The sequence below is a fragment of the Dendrobates tinctorius genome, unplaced genomic scaffold (genome assembly GCF_039654945.1).
Source record: "Dendrobates tinctorius isolate UK_male_01 unplaced genomic scaffold, ASM3965494v1 ptg000003l, whole genome shotgun sequence".
NCBI classification, from domain to species: domain Eukaryota; kingdom Metazoa; phylum Chordata; class Amphibia; order Anura; family Dendrobatidae; genus Dendrobates; species Dendrobates tinctorius.
This window is the reverse complement of record NW_027361671.1, coordinates 70352060-70376273: the sequence shown is the minus strand read 5'-3', so window position 1 is coordinate 70376273 and position 24214 is coordinate 70352060. Positions and strand designations below refer to the sequence as shown.

Genomic DNA, 24214 nt, shown 5'->3' with positions numbered 1-24214 from the left:
TGGAATCAGGCTCTTTTCTTTCCTTTACAGATCTTGGTGGCTCTTGTCCAGGTAGGCGTCTATCCTGGCTGGCATATTTCCAGCTCAGGTCATTTATAAATTCTCAAATATATCTGCCTAGTATAACGGGTGAACTTACTCTGTTTGACGATGGTACCATTGTCCCACTATGCTATCTTCGACTCTCTGTGTCAGATTGCAATCAGCTGATCAACAAGGTAATTGTTATTTGAGCAGGCATCATTTCAGTAATAACCATTTTTTTACAACAAATTATGAATATCCACACAGAAAATCTATACATATATATTTTATTTGGAGTATTGCAACATGTTTAAGTCCCCAAATTATCCCACTTACCATAAACAATGTCTGTGAAATCTTTAACATGAAAAGTGCACAAAGTATGATTTGTAAGTAGACTCGATAGATGATGAATGAGTGAAATGTCCTCTTTGGTCAGTAATCAGTTCCAAATGAATCAAACATGGCTCCCATCACAATGTCTCATCACAATGTCTGGACGAATACTTGAAATCATCAACATCATCTCTTAACCAGGTGAGAAAAGAAGCAGAAAGGAATTTCCTTCTGGTCTTCTAAATTCCATTGTCTTTAGGATATCCTCGCCAACCTGGCCCTTGTCTCTAGAGTAATGGTATCATGCTACAAAAAGGTGCTTTTCTAAACATGTCCATGTGCATTCATATACAGATATGTGGGCATTGACTGAAGAACTTGACTTTTGCTTTGGTATTAAATAACATTATTTTTTACAAAATGCATTTAGAAATAAAGCTATATATAGATGGTGGGACTGAAAAGGTTAAGTCCCCGTGTCCTTTGAAATATAATTCACCCCCACTCATAAATAAATAATGTCTTTCTTGGTCTCTCTTCCATGCCAAGATCAATATCTCTTAACATCTTACTTATTTTATTACTGCTTTTGGTTTTCTGGGCCTGATTGAAAGTTGTTCAGAGGAAATCTTTGGTTTTGCTTAAGTGTCCGTGACATTTAATCATGACTTTCCTTGCAGTTTAATTCCAACCAGTCAATCAGTTAATCCACTTCAATTGATTCTGTGCTCTCTGTTATCGGCTTGCACTCGTTGGGCATCCTCTGATGTCGACTCAGCTGCGTGGCTTGTGTGAAGCTCCTCTCGCACCTCTCGCACCTGGAGGAGGCAAACAGAAAAATTAAGACCATGGATGCTTTGGTGTTTGTGTCAGAAGTTTTCACAGTGTACTTAATAGGAACAGACACTCAAAAGTGGCCTCTGGTTTCATCATCCAAAAAGGTTTAATTGGTGGCTACTAGAGGTGCCTTAGTGACTATAATAGGGCATGGCCCGTCTGATTCAGATCACAGGAATCTGTCAATAGAATGGGGGGAGGTGATTTCTCTAGAGAGGGCTGTCTTGTCCCTGCTCTGGTCACTGTCACATCAAATAGATAAAGAACAAAAAGAGATTTTTAGGAGAGAGCCATCAAAGTAGAATCGTTTCTGTTGTTTTCTGCTCTGCAACCTCCGGAAAGAAATTGATGACAAATAGAATTTCATCTTCTGCTAATTTCAGATCAGGGATTTAATGATTTGGGCCTGGAAGTGAAATATGAGCTTATAAAGTAAGAAGTATATACTATGTTGCATATATAAAAGAAGAAAACATACAAATTGACAATTTACTTGCGAAATGAAAAGGAGATGACAAATAGTATATAAAAGGGGGCATATAAAAAGATACATTTATTACATTTAAACAATACTTTAGTATTTTGTGAATTTACGAAATGTTATGTGTATAATTTATATATATATACATATATATATATTTATATATACATATTTTTATATAATATCATTATACAGGGTGGGCCATTTATATGGATACACCTAAATAAAATGGGAATGGTTGGTGATATCAATTTCCTGGTTGTGGCACATTAGTATATGGGAGGGGGGAAACTTTTTAAGATGGATGGTGACCATGGTGGCTATTTTGAAGTGGGCCATTTTGGATCCACCCTGTAGATTAATTTATTATAGAAGAAATTAAATTGCAGATATTTGAAAAACTGCCAAAAACCATGGCAACTTTCTTCTAGAAACAGCGCCACGCCTGTTCATTGGATGTGTCCAGTATCGTAGCCTAGCTTCATTTGCAGTGCTTAAAAATATTGACTTCCTCACTAGGACGTCACTATCTGTTAGGCCTGTTTCACACTTCAGTTTTTTCTGTCAGTCTAAGTTCGCCAAAATAGCGGAAAACGGATCCGCAGGCGGACTGACAGAAACGGGGGACAGCGGATCGGCGGATGTATGGATCCACCGATGGTAAAAATTTAAAGGAACCGCGCCTGGAAAAAAAAAAGAGAAAAAAATACCGGCGGATGTAGCGGTATCTGGAAGAGAGCAGGCATCTGCGGTGCCATCACACATCCCGCGCGAAGTGAGACCATGAGGGAGGAGATCGCGTGATGAGAGAGATGAGGCTGGAGATCGCGCGAGGAATGGAGGAGGTGGCGGGTAAGGAGAGAGAGAGAGAATATATTTTCTTCCTTCCAGCAGCCAGAGAAGATTCAGGGTTAAAAAGGAAAAATGCGGATCCGTGAAGCAAAAAAAGTTACAAGCTCCATTCAGTGATGTCGGCAGGCGCCATAATTCTCGCGGATCCGCACAAACACGGACGCAATGAACAATCATCAGTCAAAATCCGCCGACAATGTAAGTCAATGGGGAAAAAAACGGATCCGCAAAGAAAAATGGCGGATCCGGTTTTTTTTGCAAAACGGCGGATTTTGACTGATGGTCACAAACGGATGTGTGAAAGAGGCCTTAGCCGGCCATTCAATGCACATTTCATTAAAAAAAGTATAAAGGATGTAAAACATATTTGAGAGAATTCTGTTTTTGCTTGTTTCATAAATGAGACCGAACATTTCACTTAAAAATTACATTTTAGTCATGGGTCATTTCTTTAAAAGAAATCTTGTGAGTGTTTTGATACATTAGTAGAAACTTTTCATATCTTAAGGACTCGGTTTGTTCTTTACAACCAATATTATATTGTTCTCAAGAAATGTACGTACATGGTCTGAAAATATGTTCTCAAATTTCCAATAAAGAAAGCTAATCCTTACAGGTCAGTACAACCTGGCCCATACACGGCAGTGACAGTACACTGGCAGAACAACTGCTGTTTATGGGATTACATTAATATGTTAGCTATATTGGAGTTATGACCATTCTTCCTTAGTCTTAGATAAAGTAAGGGTGAAATTTACCAACAGATGATCTCCCATAAAAACTTAAAAGTCACTGACGGTATCTTAAAGGGATTATTCAGTGAAAACAAGTTAGCACTTATTCAAATTACTGATCGGTGTTGGTCCGATCTCTGATACAGAACGGGGAATTTATATCTTCGACAAGGCGTTTTTATCTGAAATAAAAAATGGAGCAGCAGGTCTAACCCCAGGCATCCAGGAGAGACAGTCAAGTTTTTAACCAGTTGCTCCACTTTGCAAAGGGAATAAGTGCCCCTTTCTAGCGATTCCCAATAGTCGAACCCCCACTGATCAATACCATCACTCATCCTACTCATAGGTGCTGACTTGTTTTCATAAGACAACCCCTTTAAAGAGGTTTTTCAGACTCAGGGTGTGTGCACACACTGCGGTTCCGCAGCGGATTTGGCCGCTGCGGATCCGCAGCAGTTTTTGCTGCGGTGTACAGTACCATTATTCCCTATGGGAATACAAAACCGCAGTGCAGACAGTGCGGATTTTTCCGTGCGGTTTTTCTGCGGTTTTGAAACCGCAGAAAGAATTGACATGTCAATTCTTTCTGCGGATTCCGCTGCAGTTTGCCATCTCCTCCATTGAGGAGATGAAAAACCGCAGGGCAAAACTGCAGAGCAATCCGCAGGTAAAACCGCAGGTCTTTTGACCTGCAGATTTACCTGCTGATTTTACAAAATCCGCACGGCCAAATCCGCACCCCAATCCGCAGCGTGTGCACATACCCTTAGACTATAAGTCTGCAGTCTTTGTGACTGCAGATTTGCAAATACATCACTCACACTGCACGCTATTAGGATTCTCAGGTGTGTCGGGTGAGTGACCGCAAGTATGTGATTTGCATACATGCGGTCACTAGCCAACTAAATGGGCATGGCATCACTCAATGGACATGTATGTGGCTGGAATGTTCATATCACATACATGCAGCCACATGACCACCCGATCCTGGCGCAGGCTCCGGAGAAATCCTCACAGTGTGCAGAGTACGTGATGTGAGGATTCACAAGTCTGCAGTCGCATAGAATGACTGTAGACTTGTAGCCTAAGGCCGGACAAACCCTTTAAGTTCAAATGCTTTGATGAAGTAGGTCTGATTGGAAGCAGCCATTTCGCCTGCAAAGAAATTATATCATTGAGGTATGAAGTGCCTCATGTCTCACTAAGGCCTCTTTCACACATCCGCTTTGCGCTGTCAGGCGAGATCTGGCTTTTTTTTGTAAAACCGGATCCGGCCAAATGCAATGCCGGATCCGGTTTTTCCCCATTGACTTGTATTAGCGCCGGATCGCGCCGGATGGCATTGTGGTTCGTCCGTTTTTTGCCGGATCCGGCTATTTGTCTCATTCCGGGGTCTGGAAAAAACGGCTACTGTAACGTTTTTTGTCTCCGCCGGATCCGACGCTTCCGGCTTTTTGGCACAATGAAATTCTATGGGTGCCGGAATGCGCCGGATCCAGAAAAAGACGGATCCAGCCACTGGATCCGTTTTTTGTAAGTCTGCGCATGCTCAGATCCAATTGGCCAGCCCCCAGGAAACAGATATAACCTGCTAGACGGATCCGGCAGAAAAACGGATCCGTTTCTACAGTTCTACAAAATTTACGCCGGATCCGTTTTTTCTAAAAATACGCCGGATCCAGCCGGACGGCAAAAAACTGATGTGTGAAAGTAGCCTAATACAAACCTTTCTAGTGAAATAACTCGCTGAGCATGGTGTAAACCCACACACGTCTGTGACTTCAGGTCCGCATGATGGATCCATTTTCAATCTGTTTACTTTCATCACTTTGTCTATGTCCGGCAATCCCGGACTGATATATGGTACTTAGGATGCATGAAAACATTCCCTTACACTTCGGCCAATATATTCACCTGAGCTGCCGAAGTCATTGGGCATATCCTTATAAATAAGTTGTATTTCCTTGATTGTCTATCTGGGAATATTCTTAGCCGCCTGTTCTACTGGTAAAAAAACTGCAGTGTGATTTTGACAAATGTAAAATGTCAGCTTTAATGTATCAGACCTATCAGCTCAATGAAAATAACTCAGAAGTATTGATTGGTTAATGATTTTTAGTGTATTCATTAATGTCTATGGGCAGATGATTCTCTCCGAGCGCCTGGAGTGCTGATGACACATTAGTGTATTGCTGATTGTTTATTAGAAAACTGATTAGTTAGTGGATTGGTGTGCCAAAATATACTACCTTTTACTGCATGACAAACTTGGAACAGAGGCATTTACTACTTCTCAAGCACTTAAATACTATTTCACAGTTCTGCATTACCCTCTCTTTAATCTCGAGGTAGTTCCTATAGAAGAGTTTCATATAAAGATACATAAACAATATCCCCAACCCCTTCTTGTCCTGTGGCATGGCACTAAGGTGGTTAATGCAAACTGCCATGGCTGTACGGAGGCTCAGGAGTGCTCTTACAACTTTGGAGGGGAAAAATAGTTATAGTTTTTTAATGCAATGATGGAAAACAAAAATAAGGTGGAAGTACTGGTTCTCCTTGAAGAGACCATCTGAATATGTGAGTATGGCAATGATCCATTAAGGATGAATATTCGAATTAGCTCTATGCAAAATGCTAGAAATTATCTTGCAAGTTCCTCCTAGGAAAGGTAATGTATGTATCCTATCAGTCAATGCCTGACCCTATGATGAGCCATACAACATGACCAGAGATAGATGCCAAGCTAAAAACTCCTCTACGGACAGCCTGCTTGAAGTGCTTGCCACCTCAGCAATGGAAAGCAGAGTCTAGAGGGCAGAGTGGAGAGAGTACTGGTTCTCCTTATAGAGAATAGCGGAATGCGGGGTCTTTTTTGCAATGCTCCATGGAAGAAAAGTATTCAAATTGTCTCTCTCACAGAATGAAAGAAACTGTCTTACAGGTACCATGGTCAGACATTGACTTATTAGAGAAACTACCTCTTGAAAGGCGGTAATGGTGAGATAATGGGTTTAAAGGGGTAGTATGAGGAAAAAAGTGTCTGTTCCTCAGCATGGGTTTGACAGCTATCTCTATAGACATTATAGCCATGTCCTATTTTGTAATACACAATATGTAGTTGCTATAGGCCCATCTATATACCTCAGAATTTATTGAAGAATAATATGGAATTTTGGTATATTCCAATGAATGGCACATTGCTTATATTGGAGAATATGATAGGGAACAATGTGCTGCTATAAAAATTCTCATAGTCTTAGTCATATCATGCAAATCAAGCTTAAAAGGGTTGCGCCCTCAAACTTCCTTTATTGCTTATTCAATGGCTAGCTGATAAATAAATCTTGCAGGGTGTCCTTTGGTAGGTGTTCACAAGTTCATGACAACAGGCATCTAGTGTGTCCTATTTAACAACAGCCTACATGAGCACTGTCACACCATTCAAAGTCTTTGGGATGAACAGCTGAGCGCTGTAGATGATTGGGGTGCTTGTGCACATGCCTGATAGCATGCATACCATGAAGTATATACCTAGCAGTGGGACCACTAGTGTATCTCATAAGCCAACCCTTAAAAGACAGACATAGCCAGATTTTTAATTCAATAAATTAAGTGCATGTTCCCACATATATTACACAAAATATTACATTTTTCTGCTACATTTCACTGAGTAGAAAATCAGCTGCTTTTAACGGCCCAAGCAAAATGGATGTGAATTCATCAAAACTCATGCCCACTGTACATTTAAAGACACAGTTGATCTGTTGGCTTTTTTGGTGTTTTCTTTCTCTACAGCCATTGTTAAAGGGTCACTGGTTATGTGCTGGAGAGGAGATATGTTTAACTGAGGTTATAAGCTTCAGTTATATAAACCTGGAAGTTTTTCTCCAGCATGTTATGTGCTGACAGGGGTTAATCAGCCATGATAGGCCCAGGTCTATTATGAACATCTGAAGAGGTGGGTGGGACAGCTATTCACCATATCTCCACCCTAGGGAGGAGACCAGGAGGTAAAAGTGAAGTCTTTAGACTTAATGAGTGTTCTATATTATCTGAAGGGGAGCAGACATCCAGAGCTTGGCTCCTGGTAAACAGAGATGAATCTTGCTTCCTGTGTGGGCAAACCCCGCAGTTATAAGGACTATAGTGAGTGCTGTTAAATGGGGTTGCTCAAGAGCCTTGGGCCAACACCAGGTTTCCACGCTTTGCAGTAAACAGGGATTTGCTATACCTGGTGACTAGGCTAGGGGAGGAAGTATTTTAAACAACTGGTAGTACCAAGGCCTTATTGATGTAGGTTGTTAGACCTGGCCCATTCTCATATCTTGGGTGGGCATCTGGGTGTAGACAAGACCTAAGAGCGGATTCTTCGAAGGTTCTACTGGTCCAGATGTCACCAAGAGATTTGAAACTATTGCATGTCCTGTCCTATTTGTCAACTAACCGCCCAAGTCTCTCTTTTCCCCTAGTGCTGTTACCCATTATAGAGGTACCATTTGACCGCATTGCCATGGATCTAGTCAGACCCTTGTTAAAGTCCATTGGAGGTCATAAATATATCCTGGTGGTCCTGGACTAGAAGACACGGTACCTAGAGGCGGTGCCCCTAACAAACCACTCAGTAAGAAGTATAGCCCAGAAACTGATCCATATCTTTTCCCAGGGCGGCCTAATGGAGAAGTTTAATAAGACCCTGAAGCCCATGCTCAAGAAGGTCATAGAGAAGGATGGTTAAGAAAGAGACTGCCTAGTCCCGTATATGCTGTTTTCCTTCAGGGAAGTTCCACGGTCCTTTACGGGGTTCTCTCCATTTGAACTGTTGTATTGTTGGCACCCTCAAGGTATCCTGGATGTTGCAGAGGAGACCTGGGAAGCAAAAGTTACACCCAACCAATGCATCATCAAACATGTAGCCCCGATGCAGGAGAGAGTTGAAGAGATAATGCCGATTGTGAAAGAGAACCTCCTCCAGGAAAGAGGCTAAGTCAAGGGTCTTCAATCGGTCGGCAAAGCTGAAGCTGGAGATCGAGTCATAGTGCTGATTCCCACGATGGAAAGCAAGTTTCTGGCTAAGTGGCAATGGCCATATGACATGGTTGAAAAACTGACCGATGTTAACTAAAAGGACCATCAGCAGGGGAAAAGAAAACTCTATCAGGTCTACCACGTCAACATGCTTAAGACATGGCATGATAGAGAGTTGGGAGAAGCTCCCTGTCTAGGAGCTAACCCTGGAACCAATGTCGAGGATATTGAGGTGGCAGAGACTCTGTCACTTGTCAAGAAACAACAGTGTTGAGAACTGCTCCAGCAAAACTGAGGCCAGTTTTCAGAGTTGCCAGGATGTATTCAGACCATGGAACACGAAGTTCTGACAGAACCGCACATGTGAGTTAATCTTAAATATTGAATCTCTGAAGCCCAAAGTGATGTGATTTCAAAGGAGGTGAGAAGAATGTTGAGCCTGGGCGTGCTCAAAGAGTCAAAGAGCGGCTTGTCCAGTCCCATTGTCCTTGTACCAAAGCAAAATGGAGAATGGCTGTTTTGTAATGATCATCATAAGCTGAATGAGGTGTCCAAGTTTGATGCTTACCTGATGCCCCAGGTCGATGAGCCGATTGAAAGGTTAGGGTCAGCAATTTATATCACCACCCTTGAACTAACGAAAGGGTACTGGCAAAATCGAATGTCCCAAATGACCAAAGAGAAGACAGCCTTCTCTACAACTGATGGGTGTTTCCAATACACCAAGGTGCCTTTTGGTAAGCAAGGAGCCCCAGCCACCTTCCAGAGGGCCACGACCTGAGTCCTAACTCATCACAAGAAATACTGTGCAACTTACCTAGACAATATTGTGATTTTCAGCCCGGATTAGGAAAGTCATCTTAAGAAGGTTCAGGTGGTACTAAACTCACTGAGGAAGGCGGAGTTTACCATAAACCCAAAAAAGCACACCATGGGGAAGAAGGAGACCAAATACCTAGGCTATATCGTCCGTAGGGACGAAATCAAGCTGCAGGAGAACAACAAGGAGGCGTTGTTGTTGTTCCTAGAACAGGCCGTTTCTAGGAATTGTGTTATACTATCGGTGGTTCATCCAGAATTTTGGCTTGAGAGTCGCACCTCTGAACAACCTCCTTAAAGGCAAAAATATATCAATTGCCAAGTGGACTTCCAAAGCAGAAACAGCTTTCCAGGAGTTGAAGCTAGCACTATGTAAACAGCCGGTCTTTGTCTCACCAGATTTCACGAAGGACAGACGCTTCAGAAGTCAGATTGGTAGCCATGTTGTCACAGGAAATAAATGGGGAGAAACATCCAATCTTTGTCTAAGTAGGAAACTATCCTCATGTGAGAATAACTATACCATTGTGGTAAAAGAATGCTTGGCACTCCAGGACTTCAGGTTACAAGTAGAGCATAGGCCAGGAAAACTACACGCTAAAGCAGATGCTCTGTTGAGGCTTCCCTGTCTAGTGACTGAAGGTGCCAAACCCCCTGGCTTTGGACAGAGGGGATAATATGTAAGAAGGTCACTGGGAATGTGCTGAAGGGGAGATATGCTTCACTGAGGATATTAGCTTCAGTGATCTAAACCTGGAAGTTTTTCTCCAGCATGCTATGTGCTAACAGCGGTTAATTAGCCACGAGAAGGCGAGGTCTATTATGAACATCTGAAGAGGTGGGTGGGACAGCTGTTCATCATATCTCCACCCTAGGGAGGAGTCCAGGAGGTAAAAGTGAAGCCTTTAGACTTAAGGAGAGTTCTGTAAACAGAGCTGAATCTTGTTTCCTGTGCGGGAGAACCCTACAGTTAAGGACTATAGTGAGTTCTGTTTTGTTTATGTCAAGAAGACTGAATATGTGTATTTCATTTTATTGGACTGGTTAATGAAGCCTGTTTTTAATAAACCAATTGAAAAGTTAAATGAGAAGCGTTCCTATGACTACCTCTTTAAGCAGCCAAGTGAGTCGATCTACCACACCGTGTATGTGGAGCCTGACAAAATGCAGGGGAAAAAATGCAGTTCCATTCTTCAGTGTAGAATATGCAAATTGTTTTCATTTGCCTATTTTATTTCCCAGAGGAGCATGCATGGCTTTTAAGTGTCCTCACTCTGACATGCCAGGCTTGACATGTCACTTTCCACAAGGAGAACGTTACCCCTTAGACCTAAGTGCAAAATCTAAGCCTTTCTGTACTTAAATAACATTGTGTCCTGGCAATGGAAATAATTTATCAGGATTAAAAAATATAATAATCTGATAAATATAATAATCTGAGGTTAACAAGCAATAAAGCTACATATTTGCTCACAAATTTTTTTATTACAGATACAATAAAATTTGTTTGTAAATCATTTATTATTAATACATCATTTACACGATACCTAGGAAGAGATAAAGGTGTCCATAGGGTTACAGATACATAAGACCTGAGTATTTAAATAAATCCATTTTCTGTTTTGACCTCAGAACCTCTTCAATTAATTACTAAAATCTATTTACACAGCAGTCAGGGGAAATCAATTATATATCTGACAGGATTTCAGCATTTCTTTTTCCATTTCTTCAAACAGCAAAGCCCTAATGGGGGCTATTTGTCACAGCCCACAACCTGTAAATACAGGGAGAGGAAACATCATAACTACAGCAACTTTGTTGCATCTTTATGTTGTATTTGGGGATCTGGTAAAGCCTGTCGCACTCCTTGAGGTTGACAATTTTTGTAACTGCTTTCTGTAGGATTTCCTCCAGGGTTTCTTCAATTCTTTAAATTCTCAAACATGTGACAGTCCTATATTGTGACAGTGCAATCCATTGGCTGGTACATTACTGTGTTAAGGCCCCGTTATACATAACGATGTCCCAGCGATCCCACCAATGATCCGACATGATGGGATCGCTGGGACATCGTTAGGCTGATCGCTGGTGAGCTGTCACATAGACAGCCCCTCCCTCGATCAGGACCAGCGAGCAAGCTGGTATCCAACGTAAACATCGGGTTTATAAGAGCCGCGTGGCTCTTAGAAACCCGATGTTTATGTTGGATACCAGCGTGCAGCATTGCTGATCGCTGGCTCCCGCTGCCAAACGCAACGATGCGCGTTGGCCAGTGGGAGACCAGCGATGAAAAATCGGCCCAGGACAATCCAGCATCATCAGCGATACCCGGCGGGGGGGGCCGGTCACTGCTGGATGTCATACACAGCGACATCGCTGGAGAGGTCGCTGATGTGTTACAAAATCAGCGATCTCGCCAGTGATATCACTGTGTGTAACGGGGCCTTTAGTGTAGATACAACTTGGCTCTCAGAAGGAGATGCAGTGAATAAAAGAGTTAATTTATTTAGGCAATCTTTATAGTTTAACATTTTCAGTCCTACAATTGGACCTTTATCAGAACTGATTGCAACTGGGTAAAAGGATGGACTGCCTTAGATAGCACTGGTGTATGCGACACACGTTGCTGTGGAATGGTTCCCTTCCAAAGCGATATGTGTCAAAGATGCCAGCGCTATCCAAGGCATTCCATCTTTTTTACACAGTTGCAATCAGTTCTGATAAAGGTCCAATTGTAGGACCGAAAATGTTAAACTATAAAGATTGCCTAAATAAATTAACTCTTTTATTCCCTGCATCTCCTTCTGAGTGCCAAGTTGTGTCTACACTAATCATGGGCTAGAAACCCTACTTGGGCACCTCTCATCACATTAGGAGTGCCGTGTATCTTTCTGGACTACATTACTTCATTAGCCCTATAATCCACATGATTGTAGACAATTAAAAATTCCTTGTTTTAGGAAAGTAATGATGAAAATTCATATTAAATTGCAACTTTGATCTATTTTATATATTTCTACACATTTCTATTTGCCTATAAACATATATCGGTCTATCAGATAGGTAAAGACTAGAGATAAGTGAACCTGAACTGTAAAGTTCGGGGTTCGTACTGGAAAAGTAGAGTCCGGTGCTGAACTCCGAACACGGACTTCTCCTGGAAGTCCATTTTACAGTTTGGGAGTCCGGGGGGGATGAGAGAGAGATAAATAGAGAGAAATATTTTCCAACTCCAAAGTTCGAGTCCCCATTGATTTCAATGAGGGTCGGGTTCAGGTTCAAGTTTGGGTACAGTTCAGACTGAGGTTTGGGCAGGTATCAGAACCCAAACTTCCGCAGGTCCTCTTTTCACTAGTAAAGACCATATTTTCCATGTCATTACAGGGTTGCAATTGGCTCATTGATAACAGTCAAAACCACATTCACTTTATTACTTTTCCTACTTTTCCAAATTTCATATTTCCAGGTTGATAAAATGTAAAAAAAAAGTAAAAAACAACGTCAACTGTGAAAACAGTTTTTCAATATATTACTTTTATACATCGGGAAATCCATGGCCAAGAATGTGTTACTGAATTGGAGAACATGCTGTCTAATTTCCTTTAATTTCAGTGTTGTCATAAGGACCTTGTGTGGATGCAAAATGTACATCTTACCTTACTTGATCAGTGTTGGTTATTACTGTATGTATAAAGGCAATTACAATATTTAGTTTGTGTCATCCAACACAATAAGAAATTATATCAGACTCTAGCAGTAGAGATGACTTAAAGGGAATCTGTCACCAGGTTTTTGCGATATGACCTGAGAACAGAACAATGTAGAGACAGAGACCCTGATTCCAGCAATGTGTAACTTACTGGGCTGCTTACGGCAGTTTTGATAAAATCACTATTTTATGAGCAGGAGATTATCACTAGAGGACTAGTAAATCTGCTGGCAGGTAGTCTTACATATTCATAAGCTCTGTCTAACTCCAACCCATTACTGATTTGCAGCTTTTGGTGTACACTGTACATGGAAAGGTAGCTGCCAATCAGTTGTCTTGGGGGGTTATACAGAGCTCTACATTCAGAGAACTGCTAGCATGTAAAACAATGATTTTAACAAAATTACATCAAATAGCCCAGAAAGTGTTACCTTGCTGGAATCAGGGATTCTGCTCCTATTTTTAGCTGCTCTCAGATTAGGTGGCAAAAACCTAGTGACAGATTCCATTTAAGACTGTCATACACATTAGACCAAAGTCGAGCTAATCCACCAACATCGGTTGGATGGACTGTGACACGTGGTATCAGTGCAAAGAAGGATCAGCACGTTGGAATCCCAACAGCCGACCATTTTGTTTTCCTTGGAGAGAAGCCAACGTGAGAGGAGCCAAACTTTCCTGTGTATCAGGTCGTCAGGAGAGACATTCAGGCCTTAAACTCAAGCAATCATATTCTAGAGATGAAGTAAGATATTAATAAAATTGTTTTCACAATATCATGTACACAGTAGGACCTTTTAGAATTGGTATTTTTTTTTTATTACTAACTACTCACTTAAATGGTTTTTCCCCTGTATGTGTCCGGATGTGGTTGTTTAATGTGGTTGCTCCAGCAAAAGCCCTGCCACAATAGCCACACTTAAAGGGTCGGTCGCTTGAGTGGGTGACAACATGGTTCCTTAATTCTGATGGCTGGGAGAAGGACTGGGAACAATGTCCACACTGGTAAGGCCTAAACAAAATAAAATGGAAAAAAAACGGATTTTTCTAGGTAGACTTAGAATACTAGAATATCAACGAAACTCCAGGTCAAAAACAAAATGTACATTCTGCACCTATCTTAATTATACGGAATAAAAATTTCAAAAACTGAGAAAAAATGATCACCACACAGCTTTGAGTCTAAAACATGTTATTAGAAAAGCACGCCCATCAAGGTTTATATCCTCTTAATATATTGCAGTCATTATATTATACAGCACTGTGTACTTCCAATTGCTCATTTTGCCTTTCTACCAGGTTATTAGTTGCTTTTCCCTGCTATATGTAGAAACAGAAAGTCTTTTTTCCCTAAAAAAAAACATTTCCTTCATCAGCTCCAGTACCAGCTGCTCCACCGCTCCCCTGCCAGGGACTTTTGCAGTGACTGATGAGTCACGTAAGTAAAATTGACCTCCTGTTTCTACATAGAACTTAGAAGGATTCAGCTAGTCAGTTTTTAATCATGTGGTGTCAAGTGCTATATGATATGATGACTGCAATATATTAAGAGGATAAAAAGTTTGATGAGAGTTATTATTTAATGAAAATAGTAAGTATACAATACACACTGACTGGATGGGAAACAGCCTCAGCATAAAATGATATTAATAATACATTTTATCTTGTTCAATAAAATTATTGTATGTAACATAATAGGGTTAAAAAAAAGATACATCTCTATCATGTTCAATGTCGATCCAAAAGAAGACAAAACAACCCACACGAGACACCTGTGAATGCACATAGTTTAGGGAGAAAGAAAATATTTCCTGACCCAAAGTAAGATAATCAAAATAAACCACTGGATCAACCAATCTGCATTATGTATAGAACACTTCTTTCCAGAAATTGTCTTACTTTGAGGCCCGTTTTATACTATTTCAGTGTCAAGTTATTGCAGAGAGCTCCGTTGTCTCACTGCTCTTACAGTAAAGAATCCTCTTTTATGATTATGTTGAAATGATAATAGCTGTAGTCTCACATTTTGGTAAAAAGGTACATCTAATACAAGTAAAAATCAGCAGATGAACTGAACAGTGCACTGGTTATAAGGACAACATAGTGAAGCTGTAATATTTATGGGCTTATAATCAATGCCATTCCCAGTCCAAGGTGCTATTAGCATTTATGGCCTTTACTTATTCAGTTTAAGGCCGCTCAGGATCGAGCAATCTACAAATAAAATTCTTCATTGGTTTTGTTCAACGAGCTGTTTTTCACTCTCTTTACTAATGAGCTAAAGTGTAATAATTACTCTCTGGAGATGACTAAATGTAAGTTTTGTCTTCCTCTACAATCTCCTCGCAGGTCGTCATATGATGAAAGTGAGCCTGGGGAAAAGGTGAAGTAAGGACAAGACTTAGAAATATGTAGCACATGTTTAGTTCCTAACCAGGCATAAGTATATATTTATTTTGCTGCATTCCAGTGGCAGTCCTATCTACCAACATGTCGCCTCTGCCTTGCACCTGATGATATTGATGGAGCCTCTGTCACCTCCGCACATTGTAGTACTAATTCTGCCACTCACCCCAGGTCAAGTCACAATGATGCGACCACCACTGTAACATGATGACATAATCAGACTGACGATCCAACATTTCAGGTTTCCAATCATTTTGTTCTTTGCAAAGTAGGACACTGCCAGACTCCTCTGGCATTGACTCTCTCATACAGAAAACAGGAGAGCTTGGCAGAGCCAAGAGAGTCATAAATAAGAAAGAGCTGCCAGCCAAAACTTTGTTCAGCTATCTATTATGTATGGGGGGCTTTAGACGAAGTCCAATGGTCTCATTCTAGCCTTTGCAAACAAATTCCACTGCTGTGATAATAAATGGCTGTTGAGTGGGTGTCCCACCACTGGTACCAACAGGATTGGAAGATTGGGACCTTTTTATCCTCAATAGAGTACTTTTATTCCCGTTACAAACTGGAGCAGTATGTTTGACGCCCGACTGCCACTCCATTCATTCTCCATTGTGCAGCAGTCGACCGTGCGCATTGCTGCTCCATTCTAAAGGGGACAAAAATTCACTCTTCTGCCAATCGCTGATGAAACCAGAGGTCAGACCCCCCATGATGCGCAAGTTATCCTTCAGAATAGTTTGCTTTCACCAGACAGCCCATTTAACTTGTCTGATTTCATATGCAAACTATATATCATAAAAAAAATTGATAATAATATGAGTAATTTTTACACCCTATATTTATATTTTACATTAATTTCTGGAATTAGATTATGTTGGATTGATATGAGCAATAAACATCTCCAATAGCAATGACAAATATAATATAGTGTAGTATAGTATAGTATAAAAATATAAAACGCAAATTGTAATTAACTAATCACAAGTGTTTTCACTTTGTATCAGTATTAAATCCTTTTAGCATCATCAATTGTCAAGTTTTAGGTTAGTTTTTAAATAAGTTTGCAAGATGTAAACAATGCTTCAATAATGTGCCTCCACGGTCGACCCTTTTAGCTATTTATTTGATGGCTATTTTGTATTATGAACTTAGCTGTTAAAGTGAGTGCTCTATACTTTTAATTCTCCTTTTGTTTACACTCCTCAATGTTGGAGATTCCTTGGGGCTTTAGGAAACTTAGTTTCTGATGAATGGGTCACCAGGCTGATTACAACTCTTTTGCTAATGATCAAAACTGAGTCATTTCCCATTTAAATTCTGGTAATGGGTGTCTTCTGGTCTTAAGTCTACTAAGGTTATGTTCTCATTTTAATAAATAGAACATGCTGCTAATGTTGAGCAGATTCCCGGCTCATGGCCCCTGTTAATAAAGACATTTAGATGCCCACAACAGAGAATAACTTAGCTACAAACAGAGATAAAAAGGTGGTGTTGGCAACCGCTCAAGAGTTTTGCTCCAAGTATGAACTTTCCATCTGGATATACTAAGGTGTTTACTATTATGTTTCTATTAAAATATTTTTTTTCTACAAAAACAATTTCATTTATAGCATTCCTTAAAGTGATTGTCCACTACTTTATCTAATAATGCAAAATAAAACAGTTTAGCATAGTTTAATACAAAATATAACATTAACTTATTTATCGATCCCCCGACTCGCCTCTCATTTTGCTGCACACATCCTCCACCAGTTATCTCATTTATCTTGTTTCAACTTCTGGTGAGGACAGAGCAAAAAGATTGGTTGCAGTTTTCATATTTTTAAAGGTTGAATATAGACTCAAGTCCACCGAGTTCAAACTATAGCTTAACATGTGCTGGATTCTTTCCAGTTGCATGGGTATGTGCCTTTTTGCTCTTAGCCCCTTAACAACCACCAATACACCTTTTAACAGTGGCAGTTAAGGGTACTTAAACCACAGCGCCGCTTTCAAACAGCGCTGAGGAATAAGGGTATAGCGCCCCCCAGAGTCAGAAATTCTCCAGGGTCTCGGCTGCCTGGGGTAGCTGAGACCCCAGAGAACATGATTCAGGTCGGTTTTTACCAACCCCGGTGTTGCGATCACCGTTATTAACGATATAATGGCGACCACAAAGAAAAAGTCAGATTTTCTGTCTAATTTCTCTCTCCTCTGATGTGATCGCACATCAGAGGAGAAATAGGGTTCCCTCATCTCCCCCTGGTACCTCTGTTGTCCCTGCAACCCCCCCTGAAGTCCCACGGGCCGCCGGTGTCTTCTTCCGGGAGAAAAAGGCGGACGCATGTACCTGCCGCAATCTGTCGGCCAGCACCTGGTAACAATAGGAAATTTTTCCTGTTGGTTCACTTTGATCACTGTGATAGACCCTAGAACAGTGATCAAAATAAAAAAAGTAAATAAAACCCCCTTTATCACCCCCTTAGCTAAAAATAATAAAATTAAAAAAATGTATTTATTTCCATTTCTCCATTAGGGTTAGATTTGGACTAAAGTGAGTTGGGCTAAAATTAGGTTTAGGGTTGGGCTAAAGTTAGGGTTAGGGTTTGGCTAAAGTTATAGTTAGGGTTGGGCTAAAGTTAGGGTTAAGGTTGGGCTAAAGTTAGGGTTAGAGTTGGGCTAAAGTTAGGGTTAGGGATGGGCTAGGGTTAGGGTTGTGGTTATGGTTAGGGTTGGGATTAGGGTTAGGGGTAAAAGTCAAATGGTGCTCCCTTCCTTCTGAGCACTGCCATGCACCCAAACAATGGCTTTTCCCCACATATGGGGTATTGGCATACTCAGGAGAAATTGCACAACAAATTTTGTAGGCCATTTTCTCCGGATACCCTTGTCATAATAAAAAAATTGGTTCCAAAGTAAATTTTTGATGAAAAAAGTAAAATGTTCATTTTTTCCTTCCACATTGCTTTATTTCTCGTGAAACACCTGAAGGGTTAATAAACTTCTTGAATGTGGTTTGGCGCACCTTGAGAGGTACTGTTTTTAGAATAGTGTCACTTTTGAATATTTTCTGTTATATTGACCCCCCCCAAATTCACTTCAAATGTGAGGTGGTCTCTAAAATAATCTTTTTTTAAATTTTGTTGGAAAAATAAGAAATCGATGGTCAACTTTTAACCCTTATAACGTCCTAACAAAAAAGAGAAAAGACAGAATAATGAAAGGAATAGCAAAAATAAAATAAGAGCAAAAATTGGCCACTTTTCATCTGGTGACAGATCCTATTTAAGCCTAAAATTTGTAGAAAAGAACTTCCATAGCTAAAGCTGACCATAGAGACTTTTTTAATTGAATTCTGCTAATTTCAACATACTGTAAAATAATGGTTTTTGGGGACATCTTAAATATGCTCAACATCTCTAGCCATACTACATGGTGATAGTGGAAAGACAGAAGGAGTAGCCAACTCACCACAGTAGTCCACAATTCTCTGGAGCTTGGATCAGTCAGGTAAACAAAGTAGAGATGGATCCAGCTACATGGATAGAAATTCCTGAAACTTTATTCGTTCATACTGAAAATCCCACAAAGCATCCACAACAGTCCAAAACTGAAACACCATCGACACATTTCTGGTGCATCTAGCACCCTTAGGTCGGGGTCACACTTCCGTGTGGAATGCGAGAAACTCGTGCAAGTCTCTCTCATCAATACCCGGTACTGCCGCCGGCAGTTCAGACACGAGCGTTCAGCTGCACAGAAAGACATGCAGCCGCGCACTCCGGTTCCGAGTGCTGGCTATTGATGCGAGAGACTCGCATTGCACTCGCAAGTGTGACCCCGACCTTAGTCGCATACTAACTGACCATGTCTAAGGGTGCCACGTGCACCAGAGATGTTTCACTTTTGTTCTGCTGCAGATGTTTTGTGAAATTTTTAATATGAAGGAATAAAGCTTCAGGAATTTTTATCCGTGCAGCTGGATCCATCTCTACTTGGTGTACATGGTGATAGTGCAAGATTTTACCTGTCAAACCATCTGTTTTTTTGGAGGTAAGCATAGTTAGGAAGCCATCTATCTACCTTTTCCAATGTTAGTGAAGAAGTTAGGGAAGATTGTTGTCAGCCGCTTGATCAATAAGCCAGTTATAATAGGAGTTTTCAAAAGTAATTAGCACTTATGTTTAAGATTATTGCACATAGCATTACAATGTGAAATATGCAGTCACTCATGTAATAGTAATATAATACTTACAAAGTAGTCCAATTAGCAAAGTGCTAATGTGAGCATTCAGCAGGAGAGCGTAAAGGATGACAGTATTGCATGTACGTGGAATGCCTGGTTGCTTAATTTGTTTTATACTTTACCATCGGATGTATCTCAACTTCTATTACACGGGTCCGGTAGATACTTTACAAGGGAAACCAAGCGTATAATAAGAGGCATTATAAATTAACCTGCTTGACCTTGCTGTCAACTCTGAACACAGATTTAATCAGTGCAAGTTTACAGGCAGCTCAACAGATTCATTCATCTGTGCCGAGCTTTAGTTTTACTTCCATATCAACACTCCAAAATCATAAAATCCCAACAAAAGGCTCAAACACACAGAAATGTTACGGCTCTGTTTCCTAGTACTATAATAGGACACCCATAAAGGTGAATTGGGCCTATAGAATATGCTATATTAGACTATTGAGCATGCAACATAGCAGATCGGAAACTCTACTGTTGTCTCAGTGACTTATGTAACTCCATAAAAGTGATCACAAGAAACCACTATTCTCTATATAAAGTGGCTGCAAAAGACAGTGTAGGTCTCTGGTCTATTTGTCAGTGAGACTCATTTTTCTTCTCTATTGCATTTCTATCGTTCATGTTTTATGCTATTATTATGCTTTAATATATCAGTCTTTACAAGATTATTACCAATATAAGTTACCCCGCCCTATTCATAGAATGGGGGAAAGTTACTGATGGCATAGGTTTGACTGCTCAGACCCCCACAGAGCCCGTCTTGTGGTGTATACATAATATATTCCCTCAAATAAATGGAAATGATTACAAATAGCTACCGTAATTTTGGATTTTATTATTGACAGTAAGTATCAATTTTGGATAAAGAGGTGAAAAGAAGAGGTTCTGGTGGAGTGTTGTGTAAAGTGTGAGGGACCTGCAAACTTTTGGTCTTCTCTCTATGCCCCATTATTAGGTAACACTTATTTAGAGGTTATCTGCCTCACTAAATTGTATTATTTCATAATCTAGCTACTCATTTGTGGTGTGTGATGTAGGAACAGCCGATCGTAGCACCTTCTTAGTTCACTAGCACCAAAAACTTGGCATCCAACTCTGCTTAAAAGTGTTACTTCTAAAATTGTCAGGTGCAGATTATTATTTCCTGCTGAACCTAGATCTGTCTTCCCATCAGTATTGATTGTACCTTGCCATGAAAATGCTGCTTCTGAAAACATAGAGAATAAGCAGCCATAAGTCAATTTTATTTATAGGATTTTACTTCTCAGAGTGGAAAGATCTGTTCTCGCACCGTCTGCAGTTTAACGCCGAGGTCCCGGCTTTTCCTTTACTCTCTATTGGAAAGTACTGAAATATTTTCTTCTATATTATGATAATCTATTGGGAATTGTGTTCCCTCACATCTGAGTTATGAATTCGGCCCATGCAATTAGCGCCTTACAGTAGTTGTTTTAATATGGGCATAAATCTCCTATTGAAATCCTGTCACATAATCTGTTTTTGGTGTTCTAGAACGGCTCTATCTGGTAGAGAAACATTAGTCATTTGTTGAAACATGAGGTGCAAAGTACACTCAGCACAATGTTAGTAGGCGTTATCTGTGCCCAACTATAAATGTGGTGTCACCAATCAATGACTTGTAGCTTAAGATAATAATGAAGATGCGTTCCTTTTCTTTGTTACTAGCTCTGTCATATGGTAGAATCACTGCTGGGGTTTTTGACCTGTGCAGTGTGCTATGTGGACCTTGGATGGTTCACCAATATGGCATGAATCCAACTGCAAGGGTACCTGAGGGTTATGAGAAAGCGAAACACATACTGTATCTTTAGGACAATCTTCAACAGAGAGTCCACCAGTACCTTATTAAAAAGAGTTTCTGGCTTTTGGGACCTTTATAAGGTCTTAACATTTCAATCCTCATATTGTTTTAGGACATACATACCCTAGGGTAAATCAAGTAAATCACCTAACAGATTTTTAAAAATTAAACAAAATAATAATAATAAACCAACTTCGGTTAGGTTTTTATGCTTTCTACTATGATATAAACCTCCTTTTTTATATAAATTTCCTCTCTCGCCAGCACTGGTCATCAGATTTCTCAGTCTAAATGTATATCCATGAAATTTGGGAATTAGCATCTGTAGGTATGAGAATAATGGACTTACAGGCTCATGCATTAAACATCTGTTTTTCAGAAATTAATAAATCATTCTTTTCTCATTATTAATCTCTCTCCCCATAACCAGAAATTCTCCATACATTTTATCAGGGGTGGGTTCCAGCTAATTTCTCTTTTTAGGCCTAACAATTAAAATAACAGGCAGTTCACTGAACTCAGGAGAAGCAATGCCCTAATGTGGTCTAACATCAGCTATGGCAAGCAATGAGCCAATACTGTTTCTGGCTTTTTCTCGTTTCTCCTTTCCTTGTGACTAGTATACCACAGTGAGACAGCGTAAAGCATGTTCCAAGAATTCATCAACAATGTTACATATGACTACCAGTATTTTCCTTTTTCTTGGATGAAATGCTCCACCTGCCACAATATTTTAATGTGTGGGATCCATAGTGTTTTCATGCTGTTAGCTTTGTACACTGCTTCACCTCTCTTCTCTATTTGTGACCTCTTGGGATGTTTTCTTACAGTTATCAGCTGTAAAGTAAAAGCCCAGCAGAAGCTGTGTAGGTGAAACCATGGGTAAGACTTTCTAATATGTGCCACAGTTTTGTTTTTGATGTGTTTGTTTTTTAAACCACTATTGTAGTGAATAAATCACATAGAATTCTAAAGTATCCAACTGGTGAGTGCCATGTGTACTTCCATTTTGATAGCTGAAAACTGGAATAAAATACACTGGGAATCTTCAAGAAAAGTGAAGGAGTGTGGAACTACCAGTGTGGAAAACCTGAAGATAATGCATGTTGGAACATTGTGAGTAGTGGGTCACAGGAGAATTTTCTCTGATCATATGTGAAATTATTGTTGAGTTCTTGGAGCAGAGTTGGGCAGTACAGTGTCCAAGTTTATTTATCTTTTTCAATTGTTTTGAAATCCAAGTCTTGACCCCTCATCAGCTCAGTCTGTGATATTTTGTTGAATTCATGCAATCTTGTATCTTCGAATATCTTCTAATAGCTTGTAGGATAATAGGGTAGAGTATGTACTTAGGGCTAAACTGTCCCTCCTCCTTCAATATGGATAAACTGTTGTTATAAATATATATCCCGGTCTATTTGCCTGGATACATTTAAAAAAATTAATCTGTATTGTGTGTGGCACCCCAGAGGGTTCAATCGCCACAGATGTACTGCACCTCCTCCTGAGGTGTGGTGCCTCACTACCAAGTAAGATGGAAACACCTGACAAGACTCCAGCACCTACACCCAGCACGGAAACCTTAGAACAGCAGAGCACCCTCTATGGCCCCTGCTTGGTTCATGAAGGGTGCTGGGAGGTGGGTGGAGCTTAGATTGCCCTAAAGAGGGGAAAGCTGTTAGGAAGTTAGGTGAGAATCCCCAGAGAGGGATGGAGTGAAAGGATGTAGATGCAGCAGCCTCCTGTGAGCTGGAGCTGCTGGCTAGGAATGGAAAGGAAAGATCAGTTCTTCAGAAGGAAAGATAGAATAGAATGGAAAGTGAGGAGGAGAGAACTTGGATCTGAGCTAAAGCAGAGCTCATTCATAAGTTTATGCGCCAAAGGCCGGGCGCCGGTATCCGAGGCTGTGTGATACTAATGATCCTACAGCAGAAACCGGAGGAATAGAAGTTGTGACCACTTTATTCCCACCTAAGACTCGACGACACAGCAGCAACGTGTGTGAGCCGGGACATGATTGTAAGAAGTCCCCGAAGTAGGCTACAGCTGCCTGTCATGCGAGTGGAGTTCTGAGTAACATCAAGAAAGAGGAACTTGAGTGTAATTCATAACTACGAGTACTTCAGATTAGCACTAGTAAGGAGATGTTTAGAAAAGGCACATTTGGAAGGGAGTGCTGGAAGGGTGTGCTCCATCTGCCTGGGAGTTGGCTGAGCCCCTCACCTGGAGGACACAGCACTGAAGCGGGCACCTGTCTATGCCAGAAACATGAGTAAAGCAGTGGAACTACATTCAGCTGTGTCATTGCCTTCTTCCTGCGCCAACCCCTTCAGCACTGCTACACTTCTGTGCCTAAACACTACACTATCTACCTCAACATCTATTACAACTGCCCTGGGACTACAGCTCTGCCTCTAGAGAGCTATTAAACCTCTGCTGCATCACACCATCTGTCCCAGAGGATCTGCAATGCAGCGCTGATCCCCTTCTGACCAGATACCACAGGTGGAGTCATGAACTTATCTAAACATAGACTTTATTCCACCTATTTTACATGGACACCCAGGGCCACGGACCGGGTCACCGCCACCGCGACACATCCCGTTTGAGACACCGGCCCGGTACCGAGTGAGCGAAACCCCACTTGCCCTGGGGGTGATCCATTGTGTCTTGTGCACAAAGAGATACATTGATCCACACCTCCATAAATTATGTAATTATTTGTAAAAAAAAATCTTTTATATGAAATTGAAGGCATACAAGGCTATGGTGTTATCGCATAAGTCCCTCTGGTTGCCTCTTTACTGATGTGTTCATGAGAATTTATTATCATAAATAAATTACTCCATCTAGAAATGCTGTGTAGCATTTTACATATCAGTCTTACTTTAACTGCACACATCTATGAGTCTACAATATCTCCTAT

At 40.6% G+C, this 24214-nt stretch overlaps 1 protein-coding gene across 1 annotated transcript in view; it reads right to left on the bottom strand.

Annotated features, from left to right (window-relative positions):
* Positions 1-307: 307 nt before the first annotated feature.
* Positions 308-24214, bottom strand: part of PRDM6 (PR/SET domain 6) — a 174929-nt gene continuing 151022 nt past the window's right edge. Inside the window, exons 7-8 of the mRNA XM_073577025.1 lie at positions 13656-13832; positions 308-1178 (exon numbers count right to left, since the gene is read on the bottom strand). Of these exons, the coding sequence (XP_073433126.1) occupies positions 1064-1178; positions 13656-13832 (292 nt within the window). The 3' untranslated portion in view covers positions 308-1063. The remainder of the gene's footprint in view (positions 1179-13655; positions 13833-24214) is intronic.